General features: G+C 37.0%; 1 protein-coding gene across 1 annotated transcript in view; it reads right to left on the reverse strand.

The window, feature by feature from the left end:
• The window catches only part of ASCC3 (activating signal cointegrator 1 complex subunit 3), a 287,341-nt gene that overhangs the window by 252,715 nt on the left and 7,870 nt on the right, over positions 1 to 26,756 (reverse strand). The window contains 2 exon segments of the mRNA XM_009285000.2: positions 1,897 to 2,017; positions 24,174 to 24,757. Coding sequence (XP_009283275.1) covers positions 1,897 to 2,017; positions 24,174 to 24,757 — 705 coding nt within the window.

The following is a 26,756-nucleotide window of genomic DNA, read 5'->3' on the forward strand; positions in this document are numbered from 1 at the left end:
GTGTAGATGAGGCACTTAGGGACATGGTTTAGTGGGCATGGTGGTGTTGGGTTGACGGTTGGACTTGATGATCTTAGAGGTCTCTTCCAACCTTAATGATTCTATGATTCTATGATTCTAAGTGGAGAGTAAGTAGGAAAGCAGATGAGGAATAACCAAAGATCAACTTATTTCCAGAGTAATCCATTAAAAGAGATACAGTACAACAGTTAATACATTTAAAAGTTACATATGCCCATAGGCAGTTGAAAAGTAAATAAACATATGCAATACATATTTGTTCCCTCTGTATAACCAGACCATGTTTTTTTTTTTTTTTTTTTTTTTTTTTTTTCGATGGGATAGGAAGCTAATACAATTATCTAGGTGTATAAACTGAACTTGGGAAAAATCATCTCTTTCTATACCATGTTTTGCTAGAAAAAAAATGTGTGCAGTGTTTTGTTCTGGTCTAAGAAATAAGACATTGAAGTGAGAGGTCTTAAAACAAGAGAGCCTTGAGCTATGGTGGTGGACTTGTGCACAGATGCAAAGGAGCACAGAATTAAAATTTGTCTCTATACCTCTCAGGAGTCTCTAGTGAAGGATTAGAGGTTTAGTAAGTTCACATTGTGTCAGGTGTTTTTTATGAAGATTTCTCTGAAATGGTTTTGTCCTACAGCAGTGGTACTTTGCTTTCTCACTTTCTACTTTATACAATTGTATGTGCTTTGCTGAGTGGTCACTGGCATGGAAAATTTCAGTCAGCTGTAATAGACTTAGTCGCAGTGAAGTGGAAGGAGCTTCTGACTCTGCTCGTGAGAGACAGGGATGTGAGTATCCACCAGAGGGGAGTGATCGCAGGAGGTGATGATGAGACCACATTGAGTGCCCAAGCTGTGGTTGGAACTGAAGCTGTGATGATACTTGCTTTAGAAAGTGATGATTTAATTATAAATGGCATGATAGATTGATATGATTTTAAAAGGCTCTTGGTAGCGATTAGCTTAAGTTGTTGGTGCAACATGAACACCATGAATAAAATCTTAGGTAGCATGCAGTGCTAAGGAAGCATTGGCTTTTTTTTAATGACATACATCCATAAACTCCTAATAACTGCCATTCTAATCTAACTTTACAGGCATTCAGAGTCTCCAAGTCTTATGGTTGATTAAAAATTCTCTATAGCTTCATGTGCAAGGGTATATTCTGCATTTCTGTGCCTATATGCATGGGAAAAGTTGATGTCAGAGTTCATAAATGTTAAACTACAATTAAAAACTTCCAGACTCCAATTTTATGCCTCATGGCTTGACAAGTTCGGAGAACATGTGTTCATTTAAGGCGGGGGGGGAAGCTTTATTGCTTGTTGTTTGTGATATAGTCAGCAGTCTCTGTACAGGAGAGGTCTTTATATTAGATAGCAGCCGGGCTGCTTCTGAAGTGGGCAAAAAAATAGCAGGACCCGGTAGAAACTTCTTCTCTTTTTTTGAACATTCGTGTGTTTTCTCTCTGACCTGGAGGAGGTTGTTTATTGCCAGGTTCCTCTTTTTATTCTCCTCTTTCAACAGATCACACATCCTAAAGCAATACAAGGATTACATATATAATTGCTGAAAGATCAAACTCACTGTCCTATATGGCAAAGTAAATCATCTGAGCTGTTCAGAGAGTTCCTTTTTTATCCCCCCGTGCTGACTGCAGGCTTTGAAGAAGAATCTCTTTTAAAAAGTGTTTCCCAAGATTACATATTTTTCACTGTTGTGTGTTAAAAAGGTGTGTATTTAGCCCCCCCCCCCCCCTTTTTTTTTTGGCTTGCTTTTTAAATACACATAGACAGTACTGTTTGAAATACGACTGAACAGTTAGAAAACTACTTTTTATCTGGTTTGGAATAAAAATTTTGTGGTTGCTTACCTTGCAGAGTCTGGAACCTGTTATCATTTGGACAAGTCAAAGATCTTTCCAGAATCAGAGATCTGTTCTGTAGGAGCTTCTCTATGAGTTCAAAACCTTCAGGGCCTAGCAGTTCAAATAACTACAAAGAAAACAAAGTTCTAAGTCATTGTCTAAATTTATACAAATTTATAAATAGAACTGCAATATTTAAACAAATTAATGAACTTCGACTCCAAGTAATTCAACCCAAAAGGTATCATTGCTAGTATTCAGCCAGATTGTCGATTACAAAAAGGGGAAAATTACAGAAAGTTTTCAGCTGGAAATATTTAAAATCTGTGAATTTTGTTTGGTAAGTAAAACTCCATTTCTCTTAGAGATTCTTGTATAAAATTTAACTCTTCTTAAGACCTAACTTTATGTGTCTTTCTTTATGGTTATTTACATAAACTATGCTGCAAATTTATTCCTCCACAATCTAAGCAGATAAATCAAGAGAGTCAATGCTTTCTCATAAAAGTCAGATAAATAGGAAGTTATTCCCATTCCAGTGAACAAGAGATATAGCCTACTGCATTTTCACAGTCACATTCTAAAAGAAAAAAATAAAAAAGTTTAAAATCACAGAAGTGGAGTACATCTGAAGAAACAATTAAGACAACACTAGTATCGACTTCAGTCTATACTACTTGCATATATAGTGCTGTGTGTGTGAGCGCGTGCAATTCAAACACATGATGTAGGTGATGTACACCAGAACAGAATTCCATACCAATAAGCACTATATTGGCCCAATGATTCTCTTACTCAAATGATTCTCTTGTAGCAGGTTAGATAAACACAGTTCCCTATTTAAAAGTTCCCTTTTCCATGTAATACTGTTTTTAATAGGAAAAAGCCCACCCAAAACATTAAAAGCACTTCCCTGTCCATCTTATACATAAGTATTTTGTCAAAAATCAAAGCATTACAGTACAGCAGTGTTACTCAGAACCTGTTCTTGATATCTAATACTGCTTAAAACAATTTTTCTCCATTTTCCAATTTCCAAAAAGGAAAACAGGGCAGTTTCTCCTCAGTGCTCTTTAAGTTTGCTGCTAGTATTATTCATACAACTTCAGCTATCAGGTAAAAATAAAAGTTATGATGTACTTTGATGTGACATTCTGTGAAAGAGTAAGGCTTCGGCACTGTAGGATTCAATAAGTTATTAATCATCAGATTTGTTCATGCTATAGGAGTAATCCACTGCTTCCTAATTAAGGTATTAAGAACTACTACAGAATGCTGCTGTTTCAAAGTGCAATTCTTTATCTTCTCATTTGTTTAGACTTCCAAAAACGTGTCAGGGTCCATTCACAAGGCTTTCTACCATTTCAGAAAAAATTGGACATTCGTTGGAGTTTTTAAGCCTAATTTTCAAAGTAATCAACAAATTAAGCAACAACCTGAACTTCTATAATGATAGACATCATTAAAGATCTAAGCAGCAACTGCACCCTATAGTAATTCATAAAAACCAGTATGAGTTGGAGACAAAACACCACTTGTTGTGATCCAGCTTCAATAAAGTGAATGCCGAGTCTGACACCTTCAGAAATAGCACAAAATTTGCTTTCTTAAAAAAACCCAAAAACTTTCCACTGTAAGAATTACATTTTTAATATTAATAGTCACACTACCCAAATAATCCTGGGCCAAAGTTTGTACAAGTAACCACCTCACTACTGCTATCAATCTCATACTGGAAAGCACTTACACTTTAAAGTGACAGGTTGACTGTATAAATCAAAGAGCAGGAAAGAGAAAATTAGGAGCTGTGTTGAACTGCCTTATGCCTACTAGGAGAAATGAAGCCCCAAGGCACAGAAGACATCCGACCACGAAATAAAGTGGCCTTCTTTTGGCAGGACATATCTTTCCTATAGTAGTTTTATTTTTTGATGATATAAACTGAAGTTATCAACATAGGCTGGAGTGGCTGAACCAGCTGTAAAAGAGCAAAATCCACAACACCCTCCAGTACCTACTAAATGCTGATGTAGTCCTGACTGCCACAGTTCAGTCTCATGCCTGGATGTTCAGCTGGAGGCACAATGCTGAAGCGACTGCTTACTAAAGTTGCTTTGCATGTTGATTTACAAAAAACAAATGTATTACTTGTCACAGGAGGCTGTGTCATTTTCTAATGCACAGAACAGGCTTCCTCATGATGGTGTTTAAGGTGATTGCCCTACTACTCTGCATAATATGTCCATAAAGAATCAAACTCCACAACAGTAGTGAAAGAAAAACAAAGTAACAATTTATGTAAAATGGAAAGCTCAAGAAAGTTATGAGGCAAGTTGTCAATCCTGTCTACTCTTAAGCCTCTCCAAGTGATGAAGCACTAACCCCCAAAGAGCTGCATTGCTCCTTTGGACAAATATCTAGTGTAAGCTGCACAGAAATTCCTAATATTCTCTACAGAAAAGTAGAACTTCTTCAGAAGTTTTACACTGTTGAGAAAAGAGTTTTGGATACAACATTTTGCTCCTAAACATTTTGCTTTCTGTTCTAGAGAAGAAAAGGTAAATTGAAAAACTGTGATGCACTGCTAGCAATTTACATAGCTTAAGAAGCTAATTATTATGTTTCATTCCGAATGAAGTGCTTTCCATTAATCAAACCCAGGAGTTAGCAGGGTCATATCCAATCCAACAGTCCACGGGATGAAATTTCTAGCATTCAAATGCCAACTAGAAGCAATGAATCTTAGAAGGACAGTAAGGCTGGGGACCATGTTGATGACAGCCTAACAGTAGCTTTTGATGAAAATATTTCAAAGAATTTGCTGTTATTCTGGTAATTTCTTCAACACTTTCCTAGCATCATACTTATTTCTAACACACTGAGCTTCTGCCACTCATCTCAAGTGCTCATTCCAAAAAGGGGACAATAGAGAAATTTATGCTTGAAATAAAGATGGTGCAGGTTTGAATGGCCGACACATGTTCCTGGCACTTGAGCCTGTAACTTGAATGCTGTTAATGACTTCACATGGCTGATGGAAAAAGGTTCTCAGACCAATAGTTACCCAGATCATGACCCTTTCAGGACAGCCTGGTAGGAAAACACATCTGTGCAATATAGTTTGCAAAAATCTGTGAGGGTTCTGACACAGGAAGTGGCATAGGGGCATAATTCTGTATTCAGTGTAGGTGCTAGCATTTTAGATTTGATACATCATTAAATATTCTGGCCTGAAAAGTCAACGTCCAAGACCCTGAGAGCAGGCAAAGGAATCTGGTGAATGCTCATAGTTGCCTTTTTATTAAGTTATAATGAGAGAAACTAGACAGCAGGCAACAGTTGGAAAGGCTGTGTGTCGATCAGCGGTTTCTTGAATACCAGCCAAACTATTACGTTCCTTGAAGTCAGTAACAGATTGTGCCCAAAAGGCAACCCTAACTGCCTTCAATAACAAAGGTCCCGGATGACTTCAGCTACTACTCAGTGACTATAAAGACATAGATGAGTGTGATATGTGGTCACTTATATTTGTTTGAATGATTTTTACATTTCATTTTATGTGCATAGCCTTAATATCTGGAAGAAGGCGTAATGAGTAATCAATCTAGGAACCAAAGGACAAGATGTGTCATATTGCATTAGAAAGGTGAGGCAAGATCCCCATGCTAATGATTTCTACTGAATATATTTAAGTTATATGGAAAAAGCAAGGAGACATAGACAGCAGTCTTGCAGACAGACAGCAGTCTATCTGCCAGAGCAGGTAACAAGCAAGAAGCTGAACCCCAGTGAAATGCATGACACAGTAAATTTTTTCAAGTAAGGCTCAGTCATTAAAAGTACATCATTATTATTGAACTCACAGTTCAAGATTGAAACAAGATTTTACTCTGAATGTTAAATAGCTAATAATCATTTTTCAATTCTCTAAGGCACAATTTACAAGGAGCCTTGGAGGTCCTTAGGGTGACCTCAAATATGAGGTACAGAAATGTGAGCATTACTTTGACGTCATATACTATCTGCCATCTCAAGGGCATTTTCTTGATTTCTGCATCTTCTATGACGTGGGAAGGGATCCTGTAAATCTCAGAAAATATTTTGTTTTTCAAATGCAAACAAAAATAGACTAGGAATGGTCCTTGTACCTTGCTTGAGTCTAGGTACTGCCCTGCAGCAATAAATGACACAGAAAACCAAATTCAGCCAACCAGTGGTTGTCCTCTGTATCTCTGTACCTTTATAGCCTAACAGCTGGTCAAGGTTACAGAGTACCACCTATGCAACTAATTGCCATGCCTGCACTTAGTGGCTTGTTTGCAGATGATATTGCTTTACAAGGCAGTTTTCAAACGGCAGTGGAAAAAATCATCTCCATAGGACAATCTCAGGTTTCTTCTGTTCTAGTAGCTCTTAAATAACTGAAATAATTGCTTCATTTCAAAAATTGTAGGGAAAATACGACATTTTTCTTGGGCTACAGGCTTACTGCAAAAGCTGTCTGGATATAGTGCCCAAAGAGTACCAGACAGAAAAATTCATATTAGCTAAAAGATTCAGTAACAAAAACAAAGACATTGAAGATAGAGGGGTTTTTTGCATGAGAAAATTCAACACAAGCTTCATGGATATAATACATACACTGATTACTAATTACTACTGTGCTGAAAAGTAATGGACTCTAACCTCTAACATCTACAGATTATAGAAGGACACTTGGTTTAAAAACAAATCTTACATGTTCTGTATTTTCATGTTTCTTACAGGCTGATTAAAATAAGACAAGCCAGACAAAGCATAATTTCTTACGATTGTTAGTAAAAACAGATATTAGGTGCGCAAGAAAGCCATTTAGCTCTCAGATCTGCTTTTCTTTTTTCAAGCCTGGCATTTCTGAATATACAGCCCATCACATTAATTCCACCTATACAGAAATGATCTTCCAATCCTAGGAACCATTTCCAACTAGGAGATTTCCACAGAGTCTTAGCAAGCTCAGCTTAACTGCACCTGCTTCACAACGGAACAGTGGCCAGGCACTTCAAGCACTTTGAAGGTGAGTTGCTGATAAACTATGTGTATGCAAAATGCATTTCTGATGGCTGTTCCTCGGTGCAGGGGCTGGAGGACTCTCATGTTGCAACCCCATTGATCACTGGGATCAGATATGACAGAATGATGTGCCCATGGGCAGGCATTCTAACAGGACAAGGAACACCTGCCTCTCAGGCAGCCTCCAGCAGAATCAAGTGCCAGCTTCATGAGGATGAATGAGAAGTTACTACTTGTCATCAGAGAGGTCTTAAGAGTCTGTCGGTAAAATCAGTTAGCTTTGAATTTTTGGATTTTACTTTCAGTCAGCAATCAGAAGAAAATAATGAACTAAATTCAAAGTTAGAAACAGGCAGGTTAAAGAAAAGCAGCAAAATTCTAGGCGTTCCAACAAAAACTTTCAATTTTACTTATAAGATAGAAGGCGGCTGAGTAAGGAAGCTGATGGAAAAGTTTCCATATAACATGGTCTTTGGGAAAGATATTTGCATAAAGATAATGCATTCATGACAAATTCTTACTCAACATTCAACTCTTGGTTGCTTTTCTCATTACCACATTTGCAGTGCAACAAGAAATGCTGGAAATCTGATCTTCAGCCCAGGACACATTTTTAGTCCAGGTGTAAAAGTTCAACATGCAAATAAAGACATAGCCAATTATTCTTTTTAATACCGTTTCTCCTCAGCACATCAGCATAACCTCTATTTCTGTATTCCTGTATCCACAGATCACTATGCAATTTTACTTCAACTACACACTAGTAGAAATAAATGAATCACAGCAAGAAGAATTGCAAAATTAGTATTAAAACATGAAAACTAATTTCTTAGAAGACTCAGCCTACAGGTGCCAGTCAAAACTTCTTTTAAATCAAACTGAATTCTAAAGTTAAAACACTGAAATTGATCAGTTATAGGAAAAAAAAATTATTTTTCTTATAACAAGACTCAAAAACCAGACTATCAGATTGAAAGCATATGCAAATATTGCTTAATAGGCCTAAAACAGTAGTCTTACCTATTTAATTTCATAACAGTTTTGATTACAGATATCTCTGTTATTATTCTTATATAAAAAAATAGCATAATCTGTCACAGAATAATTCTAAAATATTTGCTGGAAAGCTTTCTCCAGCTCCTTGTGCAAATCCGTACTGAAACTGCCTACCGTACTTGACAAAGAGACAAGCACAAAAACACAAAGCACCTTAGTAAATTTTATTAATATTTTTAAGTGAAAATAAGTAGACTGGAGAGATCATCATCATCAATGTTTTAACACTGACTAATTAGAAACTTACACAGACGCACTAATTTCGAAAATTTGAAACATATAGCTACAAGGCAGCTTCCACCAGCTTATTTAGCCTAATGACTTCAGTAATTAGAAATAATGTCAAACCCAGCTACAAACAGCAGACTACTGATATGCCTCTTGAAAAGGAAGCCCTGAAGACCAATTTAAGTGTAGAAAAACTTGCTGTTACATGATTTCTTAAACTAGTATTTATCTTCAGAAGTATTCTGGGATCAGCTATTTCTGAATTTTGAAAAAAAAAATAATCCTAAGATTAGCTAATTGCTGCACTTGCCACTTTTCTAAGCATAGGGAACAGGCAGATTTGGAAACTGAATGAGTATTTGTGAAGGTACTAGATAGATGCCCGCATCACTATTGCAGTAATACAAATCCAAATTCTCCTGAAGAAAAAAAGTAATTTAAAAAAATCTAAGACAGCATAACTTGACTAGGAGACAGCAGATGCCTATTTCATTCTGTAGTGAGAGCAAACAGCAAAGCAGATACAGGGGTAAGAAATTCTGACTTTATCCAGCAGGAAACATACATTTATAGAGGAAGTTTCTGTATCAGAATCAAACATCCAAACCAATTTTTTTAGGGCTGATAATTTCAGATACTTATAATATGGCAGTGGTTGGCACAGAATTCTTTTCTGCAAAAGACAAAAACCTGCAGATACTCTTAAAGCACAGCAATTCCCAAACCTGACTGTTTCAGAAGAGGGACTTGGCCCAGCACGGAGCCATTCGCCTCTAGTCCAACACTTCTGCTATCCTGAAGTGTAGTGACAACCTACAAGAAAATGCCAGAAAGCCAAGCAGTTAATTCATGTTGCTAAACAGAGGTGGATGATGAAGAGTACCAAGGGACTCTAATACCGAAAGCTATTTTTATCCCAATTAGGATAGCGAAGTCAGAATTTTAAGAGCCTCCGTGAAGGGCTGCCAGGCCCAGCAGGCTGCCCCAGGGAAACAGGCTGAAAGGCCTCACGCCTTTGCTCATGTCGACCAGCCCCAGGCTCCAACACCCTGGGTTGCCATACGCTCAAGTGGGTGAGAAGGAAACAAGACAAGTTTTTCCCTGAAACGCAGCCTTTTGTATTATTTTAGGTGTGTGTAAAAAAGAAGAAAAAGGGTTTCAGCTAAGGAAAGATGAATTTTTAGCCTAGCTTTCCAAGGAAACAAAGCCTACCAGATCACTCTGTGCATTTACCAGTGTGTGAACTAACAAACAAATTTTAAGCCTCTTCAGTAACTTCCAAACTTGACAGAGAGACAGAAATTTTCAGAGATTTGAAGGGGCCAGTAAAGGAGACATCCGAGTGACTGCTCTTTGTGCGTCCTGCTCTTATCCCCTGCATGGCTGCAGCATGAGCACAGTGGCATTAGCACACACCAGTGAGCCCAGCAGTAAAGCACCAGCACAAACTCTTCTTTGGCCGGCAAAGCTGCAGCACTGCCACTGCAGCAGACATGGGGTATTGGAAACCACGCAACACCGAGAGCCACAGGAAACCCAGCCCTGTGACTTCTGTGGCTCAAGCAGCTGTGGGTTTGGGGTTTTCCCCCCTGCCTGCCTTCCATAAGATGATTTGGAGGAACGTGATTTTGTGTCCAGTTAATAAGCGAGCCTTAATCTTTCAGGTGCCATCTGACTGCATTTCTTGCAGAACTTGTAGTTCCTTATGACTCCATGTGGATGTGAAAAGAACTTCTCAGCATCAAAGAAAATAAAAAGGGAAAAGTTCTATCAGCTACAGACTGGCTCGCTCTAGAAAAAGATCTCATTAAGTTTAACGATATATTGAAGCTGATTCAAAAGTTATCATTAATAGATCAAGCCTCATACCACCTCAGATACAACAAGCTTTCTCTCAGTACAAAACTGAAGTAAAGGAGTTGACGGGAAAGAGGAAAAGTTACCGACAGGAAGGAGAGCAACCAGCTCTTAGCACCAGGATGAAGCCTAGCATCTCTTGACTCTCACTGTGGCTCTTTCATAATTTCTTAAGTTCTGTCCTCAAAAACCAGCACTCAAATGCCATTCAATTTGGTTTCTTACGACGGGAGACAGCATGGCTCTGTTTTCGCAAAAAGACAAAGTTTCCTATCATCCTTGGGGTTTCAACAGTCCTTGGATATCAACAGAGCTGTATACTTCTGATTTAAAAAAAGAAGGCCACAACTAAAAAAGGAGAAAAACTGTATCAAAAATAACTGGATTATTTTCTCTATATGAAAAGGAAGCAGATAAGCTCCATAGTCAAGAATAATGAGACCCAAGCTTTGTATGTCTGAATACAACATTCTTAGTAATTTTAATAGAATTACAAAGAGAAGAATACGAGCTTGAAAAGCCAGTCTCATGCCAAGTTAGAAGCTTTGATGATAAGATAAAGATAAAACACCACAGGGGTGATTCACATGTCCCTGTACTTTCCCATAATGGGTACCACTTTTATGAACTAGGTAATAGAGAATAAGCTTTGTGATATGTTAATTTGTTAGGGCTAGAAAGTCCTTTTACTGAACAAAAGGAAGAGCCACTTTGACACTTAAAACCAAACATGTTTTATGAGACAAGTTGCTTTGACATGAAAATATCTGTGATGCAAGAGTACACACTCACACAAAACTAAAAGCTAATGTTAAAAATTCACATACATTAAGAAAAATGCAGATTAAGGTACATCAACATAGTATCATATCCAAAGTTTTCATGTGGTGTTGCATATACATAGCAATGAACATATAAATGAGCTGGTTTTAAGTCAAAATGGATGTGAAACAGTAGCTTTTTGAACTGTTCTCTCAAAGGAGCCTCACAACAAGAGCTACCCCACTTCTTTATTCATTTTAACCAAGAAGTAATTTCTAAGGACAGCTTGAATTTTATTTTCTACTGTGCAAACAACTTCCTATAGTAAACTTGTGTGTGACTTATTAAGAGACAAACCTAACAAATTAACTTTTAGTAAACAGCTACATGAAAATATTACAATAGCAACAGAAATTCAGTTTGTCTTCAGGAAAGTTCCCTGGCAAAAGTCTTCTAAATTGTCCAAAGACAAAAAAGGAGCCATACCGAATTCAGAGAGGTTTGGAGATGAAATTTTGGAGTGACTTCAGGGGGGGCATAAGCAAATAATGACAGAATAGAAAGAGGAAGAATGTGAACTATTAAAAAATTACTCTGGCTATGAGCACTTCCTGTTCTTTATAATGTCCCAGATACTTGGAAAAACTACTAGATATTGTTCTTCCATGTTTTCTAACAAACCTCTAAACTATGATACTGAAGCTTGGGATTCATAACCATTTGTAAACATTCAGACAAGGATCCTAGATAGGCTTCCTAAACTTATAGCTGACTTTACAATCACTACTAGATTAGTAACAATCGCTAGTAGGGGCTGGTTGAAGAGTTCTCCAGGAGCAAAAGATGCACATTTCTAGAAGTCAGATAAGTATTTCCATTTCCTTCTATCACCAAAAATAAGCCATTTGTAACTTCTGAAGTGGCTTATACAGTTTTTAGATAACATTTTAACTATCGCTTCAGACTTCGTTCAATATTGCAAAAAAAGATACCAAATGAACGGTGGTTCAGTAATAATGAAAAACCAGTACCAATAGTAGAAAGTATGTAACAGGGACATACCGATACAACCTGTGACAATTCCCATTACTAAAGAGCACTGGTAGTCTCGCTATGCCTTATATAAAAATGGATACTGAATATTTATTGAAATAATAATAAACTACACCTGATTCTCAGTGTCTGCTTAAAGCCCTTACAGGCAACTGAATTTCCATGTCCAAATGGAGCAATTAGGTAACTTAGAGCATCCTGAAGAACATCTCATGAGGAGCAGACAACTGCTCTGTGTGTAACAGATCTGAGAGTTGATGCTCATGCACATTTCTTTTAACAGTGAAAATTGCTCAGTTACCGCAAAAACTATGCTAGCACCGGAAACAAGTTTGCCTAGAATCTGAAAGTTAACCAAAACTCTTGGTGAGATTTTTTCTCACTAAGAACAGCAGCCAATATTTACAAAACGTTTCTTTTATGCTGCCAGTCTATTGCTATCCCCTCCCTCTCTCCGAGTGCCTTTTCCTGCAAGCCACAGTCCGTTGATGCATTACTCCCACACTAAATATGTTTGTACTACTGCTACTTCTTCGCATCAAGCCAGACTGGCAATTATTTTTTCATATTTCATTTCCTCAGTTTTCCATGCTTTATTTCACATGCTACCTTCTATACGATGGACCTCTTGTGAACCCTTTTCCAATTATTTTTTAGCACCTCCTATATATAGTAACGATGAAGTCATCTTCTGAAACTGCCTTCCCTATCAATAGGCAGTCTATATTAACACATTCTCCATTTAAGATCAACTATGAAATGTAGTTGTAACACTGAAAGTATCTGGCAGTACTTACAATGAAGGTCTTTAAGGTCTTTACAATGGGATATAAACACACAGATGTTTGTTTTTGAAATATGTTCAGTCAAAACAACATTTTCTGGTTGTGGCTTTTTTGTTTATTTAAATATCTACATACCTGAATGCAAATTTTTATATTTTCAGCATCTGCATTTTTTTAAAGAATGCCAATTTAACTAGCATGTCAGGATATTTAACATTTAATTTGATTACTTTGAGTAAGAAGAGTCAGTAGACTCCTTATTCCAAATTCCACTTACAAATCCCTTCTCAACTAACTTCTACAGTTTTGTTTTGTTCTTTAATGACTTAACATTAATAAGGAAAGGTTTAATAATGACTTCTACATAACAAAAGAAAGTACGACAATATTTTGCTATTCTTACACGTAGCCTCCACAAACCTAATCTCCACAAACTTAGGGCTTCAAGAAACACTGCCGAGTAATACAAGATAGTTATATATTACTATCTATACAATAGACTATATTCATACTATATGTAATATACAGTACTACAAGATGCTGAAGCACAGAATGCTTTTGTTGCTTTTCTGCAGAGTCCATGCCTAGCTCCAGCACAGCATTAACATGCTAAGTTTGGAGGCCTGAAGAACTTTTGCAGCATGACAGAAATATACTCCTGAGACACTCCATTTTGGCATCAAATATCCAAGATTTTCTCTGTATTAATGCATTTTTGAAAGCTGTTTCACAACATTTTTTGCCTCTTACAATAAGTAATAAATACGATAGCTCATAAAAAAAACATTTCATGCTCTAAAACAAGCTGTTTAGTCAAAGGTTTTACGACAAAAAAACCCATAATTTAATCTATTTTCTATTTTGAACAAAAAAGTTGCAGTATGACTACCCTCTGCTCACACGAGCATTCAGTTTTTGCTAAATGTTTTACGTAGTTGTTACTACTACATCTGTTTATATCAGTTGTTCAAGACTATTTTGTTAACAGTGTAAAACTCATTGGATTAAACTAGTTAAAAATCAGTAAAGAGTAGTTAACCAGTGAATGTGTAACCAGATATCCAGTTCCTCTGTGGGAAAGTCTCATAAAAATGCAATGACAACATAACATTGAAGCTCTTCCAAGTGGCAAAAATTTCCCAAGCCACGTAGAAATACATGTTAGTGCAATCCTATTTTATAATGGTGTTATTTTGCTGGCTGTGCATGTAAAATATCAGCTATACATATACACAGTTCAGAAATCACCTCTGTAAAAAGCACAGACTAAGGCAAGTAGTAAAAACAAGACCCTTTGGAAATCAAGGACAAATCTCCAATGGATTTTAATGACGGCAGTATTTTATCCTAGAGGTTTTGTCTTTGCACTTACACGTTTAATTATTATTTCAAAATATATTCAATTTTCTTATTTCTTTCACTTTGGACAATCATGTCAGCCATTTCACCACTGACCAGTTTCTGGCCAATTTGATTTTCTCATTCACTAACAAGCTGTACTGTTTACTTATGCTTCAGTACATTATGCTATTTATTATATTTCAAATAGTGCTTCCCACTACATTTTCTAAAGACTATATACTAAAACTACTTCTATTGGCCTCAGGTTCTGCCAAATGGCATTTTGACACCAAAGTTGTCTTTCTCCACCTAATAATGGCTTGATGAAAACCGTGCAGGGAAAACAGCAGCTTTGTGCCGGGGCTCTCGGAGCACCTTTGGTTCTGCTTCAGACGAGTTAGGAAAGCTGCAGCTGAGAGTCCTAAGCCTGAAGAGAAGAGCAGCAGCTTATACAGAAAAGCCAAGCTTCAGCTTTGACAGGGAACAGAGAACCTTCTGGGAGCACTGAAGCACATGCAATTAGACTGATGTGCCGAGCTAGTGACAAGTGAAACTGAGTTTCCAATAGCAGAACATTCATGCTTGATATTTGGAGGAGCTAACTAAGCATTTGCAAAGTCCAATATCCAGCATTCTACACAGCAGCAAAAAGCTGAGGCTTCACGTCATATTTTGCTTAAGGAAAGGAAAGTACACATCTACTTTCACACCTGCACACTGCACTTTTCTGATGGAGAAGGTCAGCCTGTAACTTGGGGAATGGCTACGCAGCATATGCAAACAAGCTCCACTTGCCCTCTGAGCCAAGCAAAAGTATTAGTCAAATATTGAGCGAGAGCCAATCGCACCGTGCACAGATCGTGCAGCCTGTTTCTCTAAAGCATCTCTCTTGGAGCCTGCACAGTATATCAGAAGAACGATCTCAAAACTAGTGCCTGACCGCCACACAAGTCTGCAAAAATGAAATGTCAAAGCACTTTTCACAGTCAGTATTATAACGTGAACTGTGAAGAGTTCAGAGCTCTTAATATAAATTACATATTCAGACCAATCTGGGAATCACTCTGAATACAGACCTAGAATTATTAAACTGAATTCAAGTTTAGAAATGCGAGTTAAATGTTTCTCAGGTCATCCAGTGTTTGGATACTAATAGCTAGAACATACAGTTTTTATTTGTAAAATGTAACACTCAAGTTCTGACTACTCTTGAAAGCAATGAGCAAGACGTAAGTAAATACAGAGGAACAGTGTCTGCAGTGTGTGCTACTGACAAACAGCACACGAAGTCACCAATAGGAAACAAAATCTACACATGCTTGCTTAGTCTTATTCTGAAGTAATGTGATTTTGTGCAGTGCTGTATATGCTGTTCCATTCACCTACCTGAAGTAGTGAGCAAGTGTGTGCAACATACAGGAATTCAAAAATCCTTTTGTAGCTGGTTTGCATTATAAGCTCTAAAATACGCTCTTTCCTGTTGAACTGTATTTCAATCTCATTTCACAACATCACGTCTTAGCTTACACTTGAGAAAAAATTAAATGTTCACATAAATAATGTTAGGCTTTTAAAGGGTACTGGAAATTCGGTCATGTAAATTAAGACTGTATGTATTTTCTCTGAAGAGAATAATGACCATTACAGATTCCTGTTTAATGCAGGAAACTAAATGAAAGACTTCTCTGAACAAATGTCCATTATTTATAGATACTTAATTTAGGAGACCAATTTAACACATCTGAAATCAAGGTCACTTTAAAACCTAATTGAGATTACTTGCAACACAAGGACTATTTATTTCCTGTATACCATAATTCATTAAGTTACACATAAGGTTAAAATGTAAATACTTAAAAGGCCCACTCCACTTACTTACGAGATTCTACTAACAAGGAACTTGTTACAAAACAAGTAGGTTTTTAACTTAAAAAAAGAACATATTAGGGTAAGGGATAGTTTACACTTGATTTTAAGGCAACAAGTCCATCAGGAAAAATGAAGACTTAGTTAATACAGAATTAGGAGTAAATATAACAGAAGAATTTTCTTCAATTACTTCTATTTATTCAATTGAAATGACAGAATCACACAACGGTTGAGGTTCGAAGGAACCTCTCGAGATGATCTAGTCTCCAGGGTTGGAGACTCCACAACCTCTTGAGCAAACTGCTCCTATGCCTGACCACCCTCAGAGTGACAAAAATTTTTTACGTTTAAATGGAACATTGTGTATTTCAGTTTATGCCCATTGCCTCTAGTCCTGCCATTGGATATCACCGAGAGGAATCTGGCTCCATCTTCTTCACTCCCTCACCACGAGGTCTGATCAAATCTGAGCCTTCCCTTCGCCAGGCTGAACAACCCCAGCTCTCAGTCTGTCCTTGTATGTCAGATGCTCCAGTCCCTTCATCATCTCTGTGGCCCTTTGCCGGACTCAAGCCAGTATGCCCATACTGGACACCACCCTACACCTTTTAGGTTTTATTTGTTCATCTTACTGCTCAAAGCAGGGCCCCTTCATCATCTGTGGCCCTTTGCCGGACTCAAGCCAGTATGCCCATACTGGACACCACCCTACACCTTTTAGGTTTTATTTGTTCATCTTACTGCTCAAAGCAGGGCAGTAAAATGCGTAAGAGTGTAATGTTAATTAAGAAAGCCTAACATTTGATTAATAACTACAGATAGTTTTCATAGCTTTTGCTCTGTGCTGCTTGCCTTCCTCTCCATTTTATAAGCAAAATGAAACAAGTATACCTAGCAATAAAACAGTATTAACAGTAGAGGTAATAGAAATATAGTTGATGACAGTTAAGCGATGGTAATCCAAGAACTGTGGGGCTTTTTGAAAGATAAACATGACAGGTGAAGGTGGTATTTACCCAGCCTCACAAAATACTCTTTCCTTGCAGCAATGTGAAACACTGAGTGGAGTTTTCCCCTCAAAAAGCTCAGCAAACACAACAGCAGACATCATTCAGGAAAATTTAAGGGGTCTTATGTCCTTTATCAACCCATCAGTTTCCAGAGTAACATACTACCCAATATTAATCTTCATATCAGAAATGAATTCAGCAGCCAATATTAAACAAAACAAAACCCACAGAGGCTTTCTACGTTCAAAAAAAAAAAAAGCATCTTTCTATAGTATCCATGAGATACATGATAAAAAGCTTTCCAGAAAAAAAACCCCGGGGGGGGGATCAACTGTAACTAAAGGGCTAGGGAAAAAACGTATTATCTGGTGACTGCTGAGCTGTATAGTTTCCATTCTGATCAGAATTAACAACACTGACCAGTCCTGGTTTACTGTGAGTGATGTGCCCTGTGACTTGCAAGCAGCAGTGTGAGGCTGCTACTCCTATTGCCAAATCTGTCCATTATGTTTTGGTTTGGACATGAAGAAATTCTAACAACAAAAAAAAGTGTAATCACTGCAGGCTGAAGGATACAGTTTTAGAAATACAATTTAGTTTTCAAATATCAAGAAAACACATTAAAGCCAAGTTTGTCTAACTCAGGAAAAGACTTTATAATCTGTGAATACCTTTTCTTTTCCTTATTTAACTGCAACCACCATTTAATATAGTTTTATATGCAAATTTCCTACTTATAAGGAACAGTGTATGTTTCCAGAAGGTGGAGATGCTATACTAGATTTGACTGGGTAGATCGGAAAGACTCCTTAAATGATGACTACAGAAGAAAAAAAACAAACCAGAAAACCTCACCTCCTGCTACGTGTTTCTTTTATTTATTGGCTCATATCTCTACATCAGGGAATAATTTTAATAACTTTTGCTATGAAAGTATCCACGCTTGTTTTCCATTCTGAGTTCCATGGACCAGCTGACTTCACTATCTAGGTCCCCTTCTGTAGCAGAAATTTCCCTTTTGAAAGGGAAATTTTGGCTTTTAATTATTTAATTACTGACCTGTTACGTTAATTCATTTAAATTTTAAAATTAAAATTCAAATTTGTCTCTGGTTAAAGAAAAATATTTGGTTTTGGATATAAGGATAAGGTGGTTAAAGAGAAGAGAGTATGGATATGAAAATGATCGCATCAAAGCTGGGAACAAAATTCAGAGAGCTCACTGTTCTTGCAGCTTGAGTGCAAGATAATCTCTTAAGTCTTCAAAAACTGACACATGAAATTGTAGGTCAGGGAGCACACATCTACAAGGGCAATAACACTGCGAACAAGAAAAATAAGAATATGATTGGAGAAGAGTTAAAAGGATGTATTTTGGAAAAAAAATCAAAAAAATGCAGGTAACTGGAAAATGGCATAAACATAGCATGGGCTTACTAATGATACATCACTTGGTCTAACGCTTCAATCACTTTTCAACCTAGAAAATGAATAAATAGCAGTTGTCTCACATCTGGACTTCATTTAAAACATTGCAATTTTCCACATGAGGACTTGGTTAAATTTGTGAAGATGAGTGTTAATAGAAGAATTAAAAGTTGGCAAGGAACTGCCTGAAGGGTAAATGAAAGGAAAGGCAGTGTTAAAAAGGCATAGCATTGTCGGGGGGAGGAGGGGGAGAAGTTACAAGCACAGTTCTTTGATGCCCATTTTTTAAATTGGTTTAAAAAAAAAAAAAAAAGAGGACAACTGTAGCACAGGAAAAGTGATCATAAAGCCAGCCCTGAATAAAGCTAGAAAGCAGATAACAAGTGTTCATTTTAGCACCCAGGCAACAAGACTCTGGAGCGGTCTTGAGGGGAGAAGTTGGGAGAAACTTTCCCAATTTCCCCAAAAATTCTTTTATTAATGAGTCTTCCTTATTTTAAGATACTCTGTCACTGACAGAAAAGGTCCCTTCCAGATTCTGTGAAAGTTTAAATAGACTTTGCTTTCCTTTACTCTTCTGTACTTTGGCAGAAAGGCTGGTGGCAGATGCAGAGGAGCTTCCTGCCAGTTAGTTGAATTGACAAATTAGTTAAGTTCCCCTTGTTCTTGGTCCCAAGAGTATTTACAGGTTCGACCAACAAAGCATATTGGCAGACATTTGTGGTGGGATTAGGATAGGGCAACAGAAACAATGTAGATGAACTCAAGCTTGGGCGGGGGGGGGAATCATTATATGGCCACCAGTGACGAAGGCAGCTGAAGAAAAGTTACGGGCAGAAGCTTGAGAGACAACGGAGCTCCACGTAGCAGAGCCTGGGGAAAACTGTCTAAAAGCCTGTTGCTACATCAAGCATTCAGAGACACACAAACACCACACTGAAAAAAAATCCTACTTAATGAAACAACAAAATAATCTATTAACTTCCATTCTGAAATAAGCATGAAAAGAACTGAATTTCAGTAATAAAGCTGTAACCTTCTAGCTCTAGTGATGAGTATATTACTGGATGGATCTATTAAGGAAGAGGTGCTGCCCAACTCTTGACCTCTTTTTTTTTCCATCATATAAAACCTATATTCCACAACTTGTACTTTTCTGATTTCAGCTCTACTTTGATTTGAAAGGAATGTTTTTGACCCTTGAAGGAAGGGTTCAGCACCTTCAAACTCCACGTAACTACCTCTTACTGTAGTTTTCATCAACTGAATGTTCTCAGGTGTTTACGACAACAAGGAAGAAGCCATATTGCACTTTTTTTAGTAAGAACGATGAATAATGGAGTATTCTTAGAAATGAAATAGAAAAGGAATGTTTGTTTCCCACTATGACAGTTTGCTGGATTGTATTTAACTGATGGGAGTCCTGGATGCTATAGTTCAAGTACATGTATACATTACATTTTAATGCAGAGTACTGGAGATAGGCTTCTTTTGCCTGCTTTATAGTTGTGACAAAGCAGTAAACTTCTTGTGTCTTATTTTATAGGCAAATAAATGTATCATATATAGAGATAAGTAAACATGTACTACTCACATAATGTGCAAACTACTACTTACAATGGAATTTTCTTGAAACAGTTCTGCTGTTTCATATCATAGTATAGTGTTCTAGTAATTTATACAGCATTTAGCTTTATTTTGTCAGGGAAACACCATCTAATCTAACACACTGAATGACATTAATGTTTCTTAATTTTATTTGGGCAAATTTTTTTTCTTGTCCTGAGATGAATAAATTGCACAATTTTTCATAATCTATACAGTATAAACTAGATCTTAACACAATTCTGATTGCATTTCCTTTTTTTCCTCTAGTTATTTTACCTCTATAGGAAATTTCTTCCTGTCTTGTTATGATAAAGGGATAACGAACCTTTGCATTAGTGCAAAAATAGAGGTATCTCCAAAATGAAATTCAGAAAAACTTTGCAAATAAAATATGACAAGAGTTCACAGAAGAAAGAGAAACACGCTCTGAGAACAGCATGGTGTAACCGAAGAGGGACTAAACTCCTCCAACTTTTTCCTAGTTATCCTGGGAGGGGTTAGGTGGCAAAGTTGCTAAAATGCTCTCAGGTGCCTCAAAGTCTTCATTCTGAAAGCATCGTATACTAGAAACTGAGTACTAGAGTTGAGGAAGGCACTGCATACTAAGTTTTAATTTTAAAAAAGCATGATGGTTATTGGGCTAAACTCTATAGTTTGTCAGCTTTTTCTTCCTCTTTTTGAATAATGCTCTTGTTAACGCATCATTACCATTTCATACTCATCAACAAAATTTGACGTACAGTGAAAAGCATGCTCCAGTAGCTGTCATTTAGCTTTACTAGACTTTATGTCCCCAATGAAAAGGACGTGTCCTAAACACTTAGAAAATAAGTTATAACTCCCATATCACGCCACACATAAGAATCAATTTTCCTCTAATTAAGAGTCACCAGTGATGTGCCAGACAAACAAACTGTCCCAAAGGAAGCGTGGAACGTTCTTAAATAGTGAAAAAAAAGAAGAAAGCATTTCTTGTACCTCGCCAACCACATTAAATGTAAGCTATACAGTGCTGGAGAAAGAAGCTCATTTCAATTCCTCATGGAGTTCATTAAGTAGATAAAAACCTAAATAGCATACGTGTGTGCCTATACATACACCTCAAAAAAACCCAGAAATGATCTAAAAATGCTCATATTCTTAATGTGATCTGGAATCTTAATAAACTTTTCTTAAGGATGAAATGAAGTTGTCCTAGAGAAGTCCACTCGCCTATATCCTCACCACCAACATGTTTTTTTTCTTGTTTAATAATAAACAGGCAGTGGTATCTTCCTAAACAGAAGAATAGAAATGGCCACTATTTTAAAATATGAAAATATATTTTACAGATCTGGATTTTTATTTCCAAAGAATTAGCATCCTTTCATATCAATAGTTCTTTTTTTTCTTGGCTTATAAAGAAAAAAATAATTTCGTAGAGCATAGAAACTTTAGCATGTATGCATCACCCCAATTAATGTAAGATTTTCAGTATGCATGATCAAACACATACTTGTTATACCATCTCATATGGCAAATCTGTGACCTAGTTCTAGAAACGGGTTACTTTCAGGTTTAAAAGCACCACCTACTCTTAATGATGCCACCAGCAAAATTGCTGTAATAAAAAAAATTACAAAAAAAAAAATCCCTAAGTGATGGCAAAATCCAAAACCCAGAAGAAATTTTCAAGTCATGACTACTCTTACAGAGAGCAAAATACAAATGTCAGGTAGCTTTTAACAAAAGGTGATCAGGATCAGATTAGTCTTACTCCCTTCTCAGTCCCCACAGTATGCAAAGAACAATGAGTTAATGAGATTATTGCAAGGAAAGGCAACATGGGGACAGAAATAAGCTGAATGGGGAGAAAATTTATTTTATTACTAAGACCTCTTAAAAATCCAAAATAAGATACAGGTTTCAGACACTCAAGGGAAAGAATCCTTTTTCTCTCTAGTAATGCAAAGAAAAGGATTTACTCTTGCTAAATAATCTTCAGAAAGGTAGGTGTACGTTGGCAGAGTAAACAATTTTGATCCATTATGATCATAAAGTCGCAAAATAAAAAGTTATTTCTTCTCCCTTCAAGTGAAAGGTTTCAAGCATTTTCTTTAACATTTTACAAATTAAACTTAGGCATTAAGTAGGCATTATGCAGAAGTATGGAATTATTTCTGCATACCCTGTGACTATATCTGAAAAGTCTTCTGCTGATCTAGGAAAAAAAAAAAATCTTTATCTCTGTACAATTAATAAACTTCAGGTACCTATGGCAAATGAAGGTACTTTTTGTTTCATTTGACATGCAAGTTTCTTTATCCAATCTCCTTCTCCGAAACCTGTTCAGTCTTCTATTTTCATGTGTCTTCCGTCAATACAACCACCCAAAATATGAAACTTTGCAGACATGCATAAAAGTGTTATTTTTCAAATATATGAAACTTTGCAGACATGCATAAAAGTGTTATTTTTCAAATATATTTTAATGCAGTAGAAATTAAGTCAGCTTCCCTTTATATTCATATTTAGGTTCTCAAATTAGAAGAAATTTGTAAGAAAATATTCATATACAGAGAAGAGCTCAAAGGACAGCCAAAATGTGGTCTACTGACTACCAAAAAAACCCAAGAATATGACTTCGACAACTATATCATTATGCAATAGATATCAATATGTAGTTATCTAAGCCTAAAATGAAATATTCAGGTCCTCTTCTCTATCACTACATGTTTTTGTTACGAAGAATAAAATCTGCAACTGTAATGGCAAAATTCATTCCAGCAAATTTTCATTATACTGCCTTTCACAGGATTGTCTATTCCTACCATCAGTTGTATTTCTGTAGCAAACTCTCAACATTTAAAGTCTTTCTGAAAAGTTAGTTTGAGAATTTAAGTACTGGATCTTTTCAGGGGAGGAATGCAGGGCAAGGTAGGAAAAATAAAGTAAACGTAACAGAAAAGCGCACAGGAAGAAGCAGTTAGCGAACTGCAGGAATTCTTTCCCAATCCCATTCAAAAGCGGTTCTCTCTTGCCTAGCTTAATCCAATCACCTCTCCTGCACACACCTTGAAAGCCTCTTCACCAGCCTTTAATCATGCTCTTCCCTTTCCTGCCACTACGCTTATCCTTCAACTCCAGCCTCCTAACAACTGTTCTCTCTCCCTCAAGCTTTCTCTACCCTTCTCGTAATAAACCCTCCCCCTTTCCTTATTGAAAGAAACAGAAGTGATATGACAAAGTTTTAGAGTAGCACCACCTGCACAGTCCTCCAGCTTTCCTTCCAGCAACAGGAAGGCTCTGAAACTGGAGACAGAACCTGCCCAAGCATTGTGGCTTAACCCCAGTCAGCAACTAAGTACCACCCAGCCACTCGCTCACCCTCCCCGCCCCCACGGTGGGATGGAGGAGAGAATCGGGGTGGGGGGTAGGGGGTGGGTGTGTGGGTGTGTGTAAAACCCATGGGTTGAGATGAAGACAGTTTAATAGGACAGAAAAGGAGGCGAAAATAATAATAATAATAATAATATACAAAGCAAGTGACACACAATGCAATTGCTCACCACCTGCCAACTGATGCCCAGCCAGTTCCCAAGCAGCGATCGCTGCCCCCCAGCCAATTCCCCCAGTTGATGTACTGAGCATGACGTCACATGGTATGGAATGTCCCTTTGGCCAGTTGGGGTCAGCTGTCCTGGCTGTGCCCCCTCCCAGCTTCTTGTGCACCTCCAGCCTTCTCAGTCGGTAGAGCATGGAAAGCTGAAAAGTCCTTGACTAGTGTAAGCACTACTTAGCAACAACTAAACCATCAGTGTGTTATCGACATTATTCTCATGCTAAATCCAAAACACAGCACTGTACCAGCCACTAGCAAGAAAATTAACTCTATGCCAGCCGAAACCAGGACACCAAGAAAGTTAACTTTAGTTTGGCTTTGCAAGTTCTCACACTTTTATATGGTACTTTAAATTGGATACTGCTTAAAAAGAAAGTACGGAAAAGCTGAGCAAATGACAAAAAAAAAAAATCCCCCCCTGTCTGTTATGGAGGAAAGGAGGCTATTCACATAAAATTCATGCTGCATCCATCTTCTGCCTGGTAAATTAAGATGCTGCCATGTAATTTTTCTCAAGACAAAAAAAAAGCGTAGACAACACTCGGATAAAGTATGTTGGCATAATCCAATATGAAATCATCGTATATTTTTGCAACACTCAAATACACGCAGTATGGTTAATACACTACTGTACCTCATTTTGAAGTTCATCGCCACTTTTGGTAGAAGCAAGCATCTCGTACAAAGTACAGCAGAGGTCTTCTGTTGTTGGCCCTCCAGGGGTACCCCCTTGAGATTCATTCAGATACTTTCCAACTTCACACCATAGAAAAGAATCATCTACTTTTTCCAAAGACTTGAGATCAGATTTCTCATCACAGTAATTCTGTAAGTGATTCAGCTGGTTATTCAGAAATTTGTTATAATCTAAGCTTATAATTTTCTGTGCGTCAGCCTCGCCATTCACAGGCAGCTCCTCAGAGTGATCCAAATCATGCATGTCAAATGAAAACACTATATTTTTACCAAACAACACTCTGTTATCACCATTTTGCTCTTCAGCCATCTGTATGAGGGCTGTAAGCTGTTCTTCAGTGAAGTGAGAAGCAATCCGACATGTGGCATTACAAGCTGCAGTAGCAGATGATGATGGAAATGGCCCAAACATCTGCTTGATCGCCTTTGTCTCATCATGACCAACACATTCTTTCCTGTGAAATGTCTTAAAGAGAAACACAGCTCCGCTTTCAATTGCTTCTTGTCCATTTTCAGCTCCAACTGTTAACAAAAGCAAAACCAAATGTAACTTTATACACTTCAAACTAATTCTCTTTCATTGCCTATAACATAACTGTATTCAATTTCTTGCTGCAAGTCTCATCAACAAAGATATGAAATGAAGACCATTACAACAAGTAGCAATTGTTGCAAGGTACTGAATTGTAAAAGTTATATGATAATAAAGCATCTGTCTTCATTATCCTTCTATTTACTAGAAATTCATATAAAGGATTACCAATGCTTTCTTATTTTTCCAAGTAAGAGGAAAAACTTGCCTGAGATCTTAAACTCACAGTAGTATATTTACAAGCTTTTTAAAGGTAACAAATTTCCACTTTGTATCAGTTTATTCACTGCCTAATCTGAATATTCATAACAGACTAAACGTACAAGAATGTAGTAATTCCCAGTAGAATTACTACAGAATGTGTGTTAGTTAGAAAAATTGCCCAAAGCAAATAAATGCATAAATTTAGATTTATATCTACAAAATATCACATTATACAAATTAAAATATATATTGTTAGAGAAAAACACGTTTTTACCTCTTACACAAATATTTGCAAAGGTACTCAAGGAAAATATAAGCAAAACCACCATATGATGAACCAAAACGTCACTATTAAACAAAATTTAAAAAGTCATCAAGCATAAAATAAACAAAAACAGCATACAGGGGTTTTTTGTTTGTTTTATATGAGGACAACATGCAGAATTTTTTTAAAGTTTAAATCAATGTGTTCTAAAATGTTGGGTAGGTTACTCCAACATTTTTAGTAGAACTAGTGTTTCTTACAAGATTGCGTAATTTTTAAAACATCTTAAAAGCTTACTGTTGAGATTTACAAACTGCTATTGTCAAAATGCCTTTATCTGGTCAATTCTTTAGTTATATCAGGAGCAACCAGCATAGCTCCAGCAGAGAACAATGCTATTTAAGTGATAACACTGGTGATTAACCCCCGGCACGGCTAATTCAAAAGAACTATTAAAACAAACTATTTATAAGGAACAATATTATTCATTTTTTAAAACCTCAGAAAGGCACTTCTGGCATAGTAAATGTGGCTAGTCTCTTTTCAGTAACCAAACTGTCTTGTGCCTGCCTCTGTATACCTCTGCTATCCAGTTATGGGCCTATGTATCTGCTCTCCTACGTCCCTGTTTTCTGCCTGTTGAAAAACTTACTGAAATCAGTGCGAAGATTTTTAATTACTTTGGCATTATTACTTCTGACTTGATTCAAAGTAAGTTAGGTTCAACTCTAGCAAAACCAAGGGTTTTCCCCCCCCCCCCACAATGTAACAGGAAAGAGCAAAAGAAATTCAGCATAAGCAGATGGAACAAGGCTGAGTAACTAGAAACATAACATATAAACGGAGGCACCTAAAAATTGAGCATTTCTCTTGAATTTCCCTATGGTGCACTTTGAAAAGCTGAAAAGTTCATAGAGGGGATTGGAGGTGATATTTACAGGATAATACCAGATACCTACATATGGAAGATATGTGACAAAGATACACACATATACAATATGTATGTAAATATATCTCAAAGGAAAAAGGTGGTTCAGCCTCCCTCTCAGCATTAGCTATATAGGAATCACAAGAAAAAAAAAAACCCAACATCTGAAAACTTAAAGGCCTAAGTTTGGCAGCATAACTTCACTCTTACATTCCTAACATACAAGTACACATGATTATTTAAAGTCATTTGTGTCAGAACAAAAGTACACGCTACTGAACTAAAAGAGCAATTGTACTGAAGGATTTGAGAAAAGTCTCTTAGGTTTATTATGTGCTAATTCTCCTTTCTTATCAGCGTCTCCTATTCGTGGAAGCATCTCTTGAGAAAATACTACCCCGCCCCTCCGAATATAATGAGCCAGCCAAGATGGCAAGAGATGCACTACTTGAAGCTATTCTCCCCTTTCTGTTTTTAAGCCAATCAGATCATTTCAGTAAGTGACATTTTCCCTGTCAAGTAAATCAATATT

The sequence above is a fragment of the Aptenodytes forsteri genome, unplaced genomic scaffold (assembly GCF_000699145.1).
Source record: "Aptenodytes forsteri isolate BGI_AS27 unplaced genomic scaffold, ASM69914v1 Scaffold171, whole genome shotgun sequence".
NCBI lineage: Eukaryota > Metazoa > Chordata > Aves > Sphenisciformes > Spheniscidae > Aptenodytes > Aptenodytes forsteri.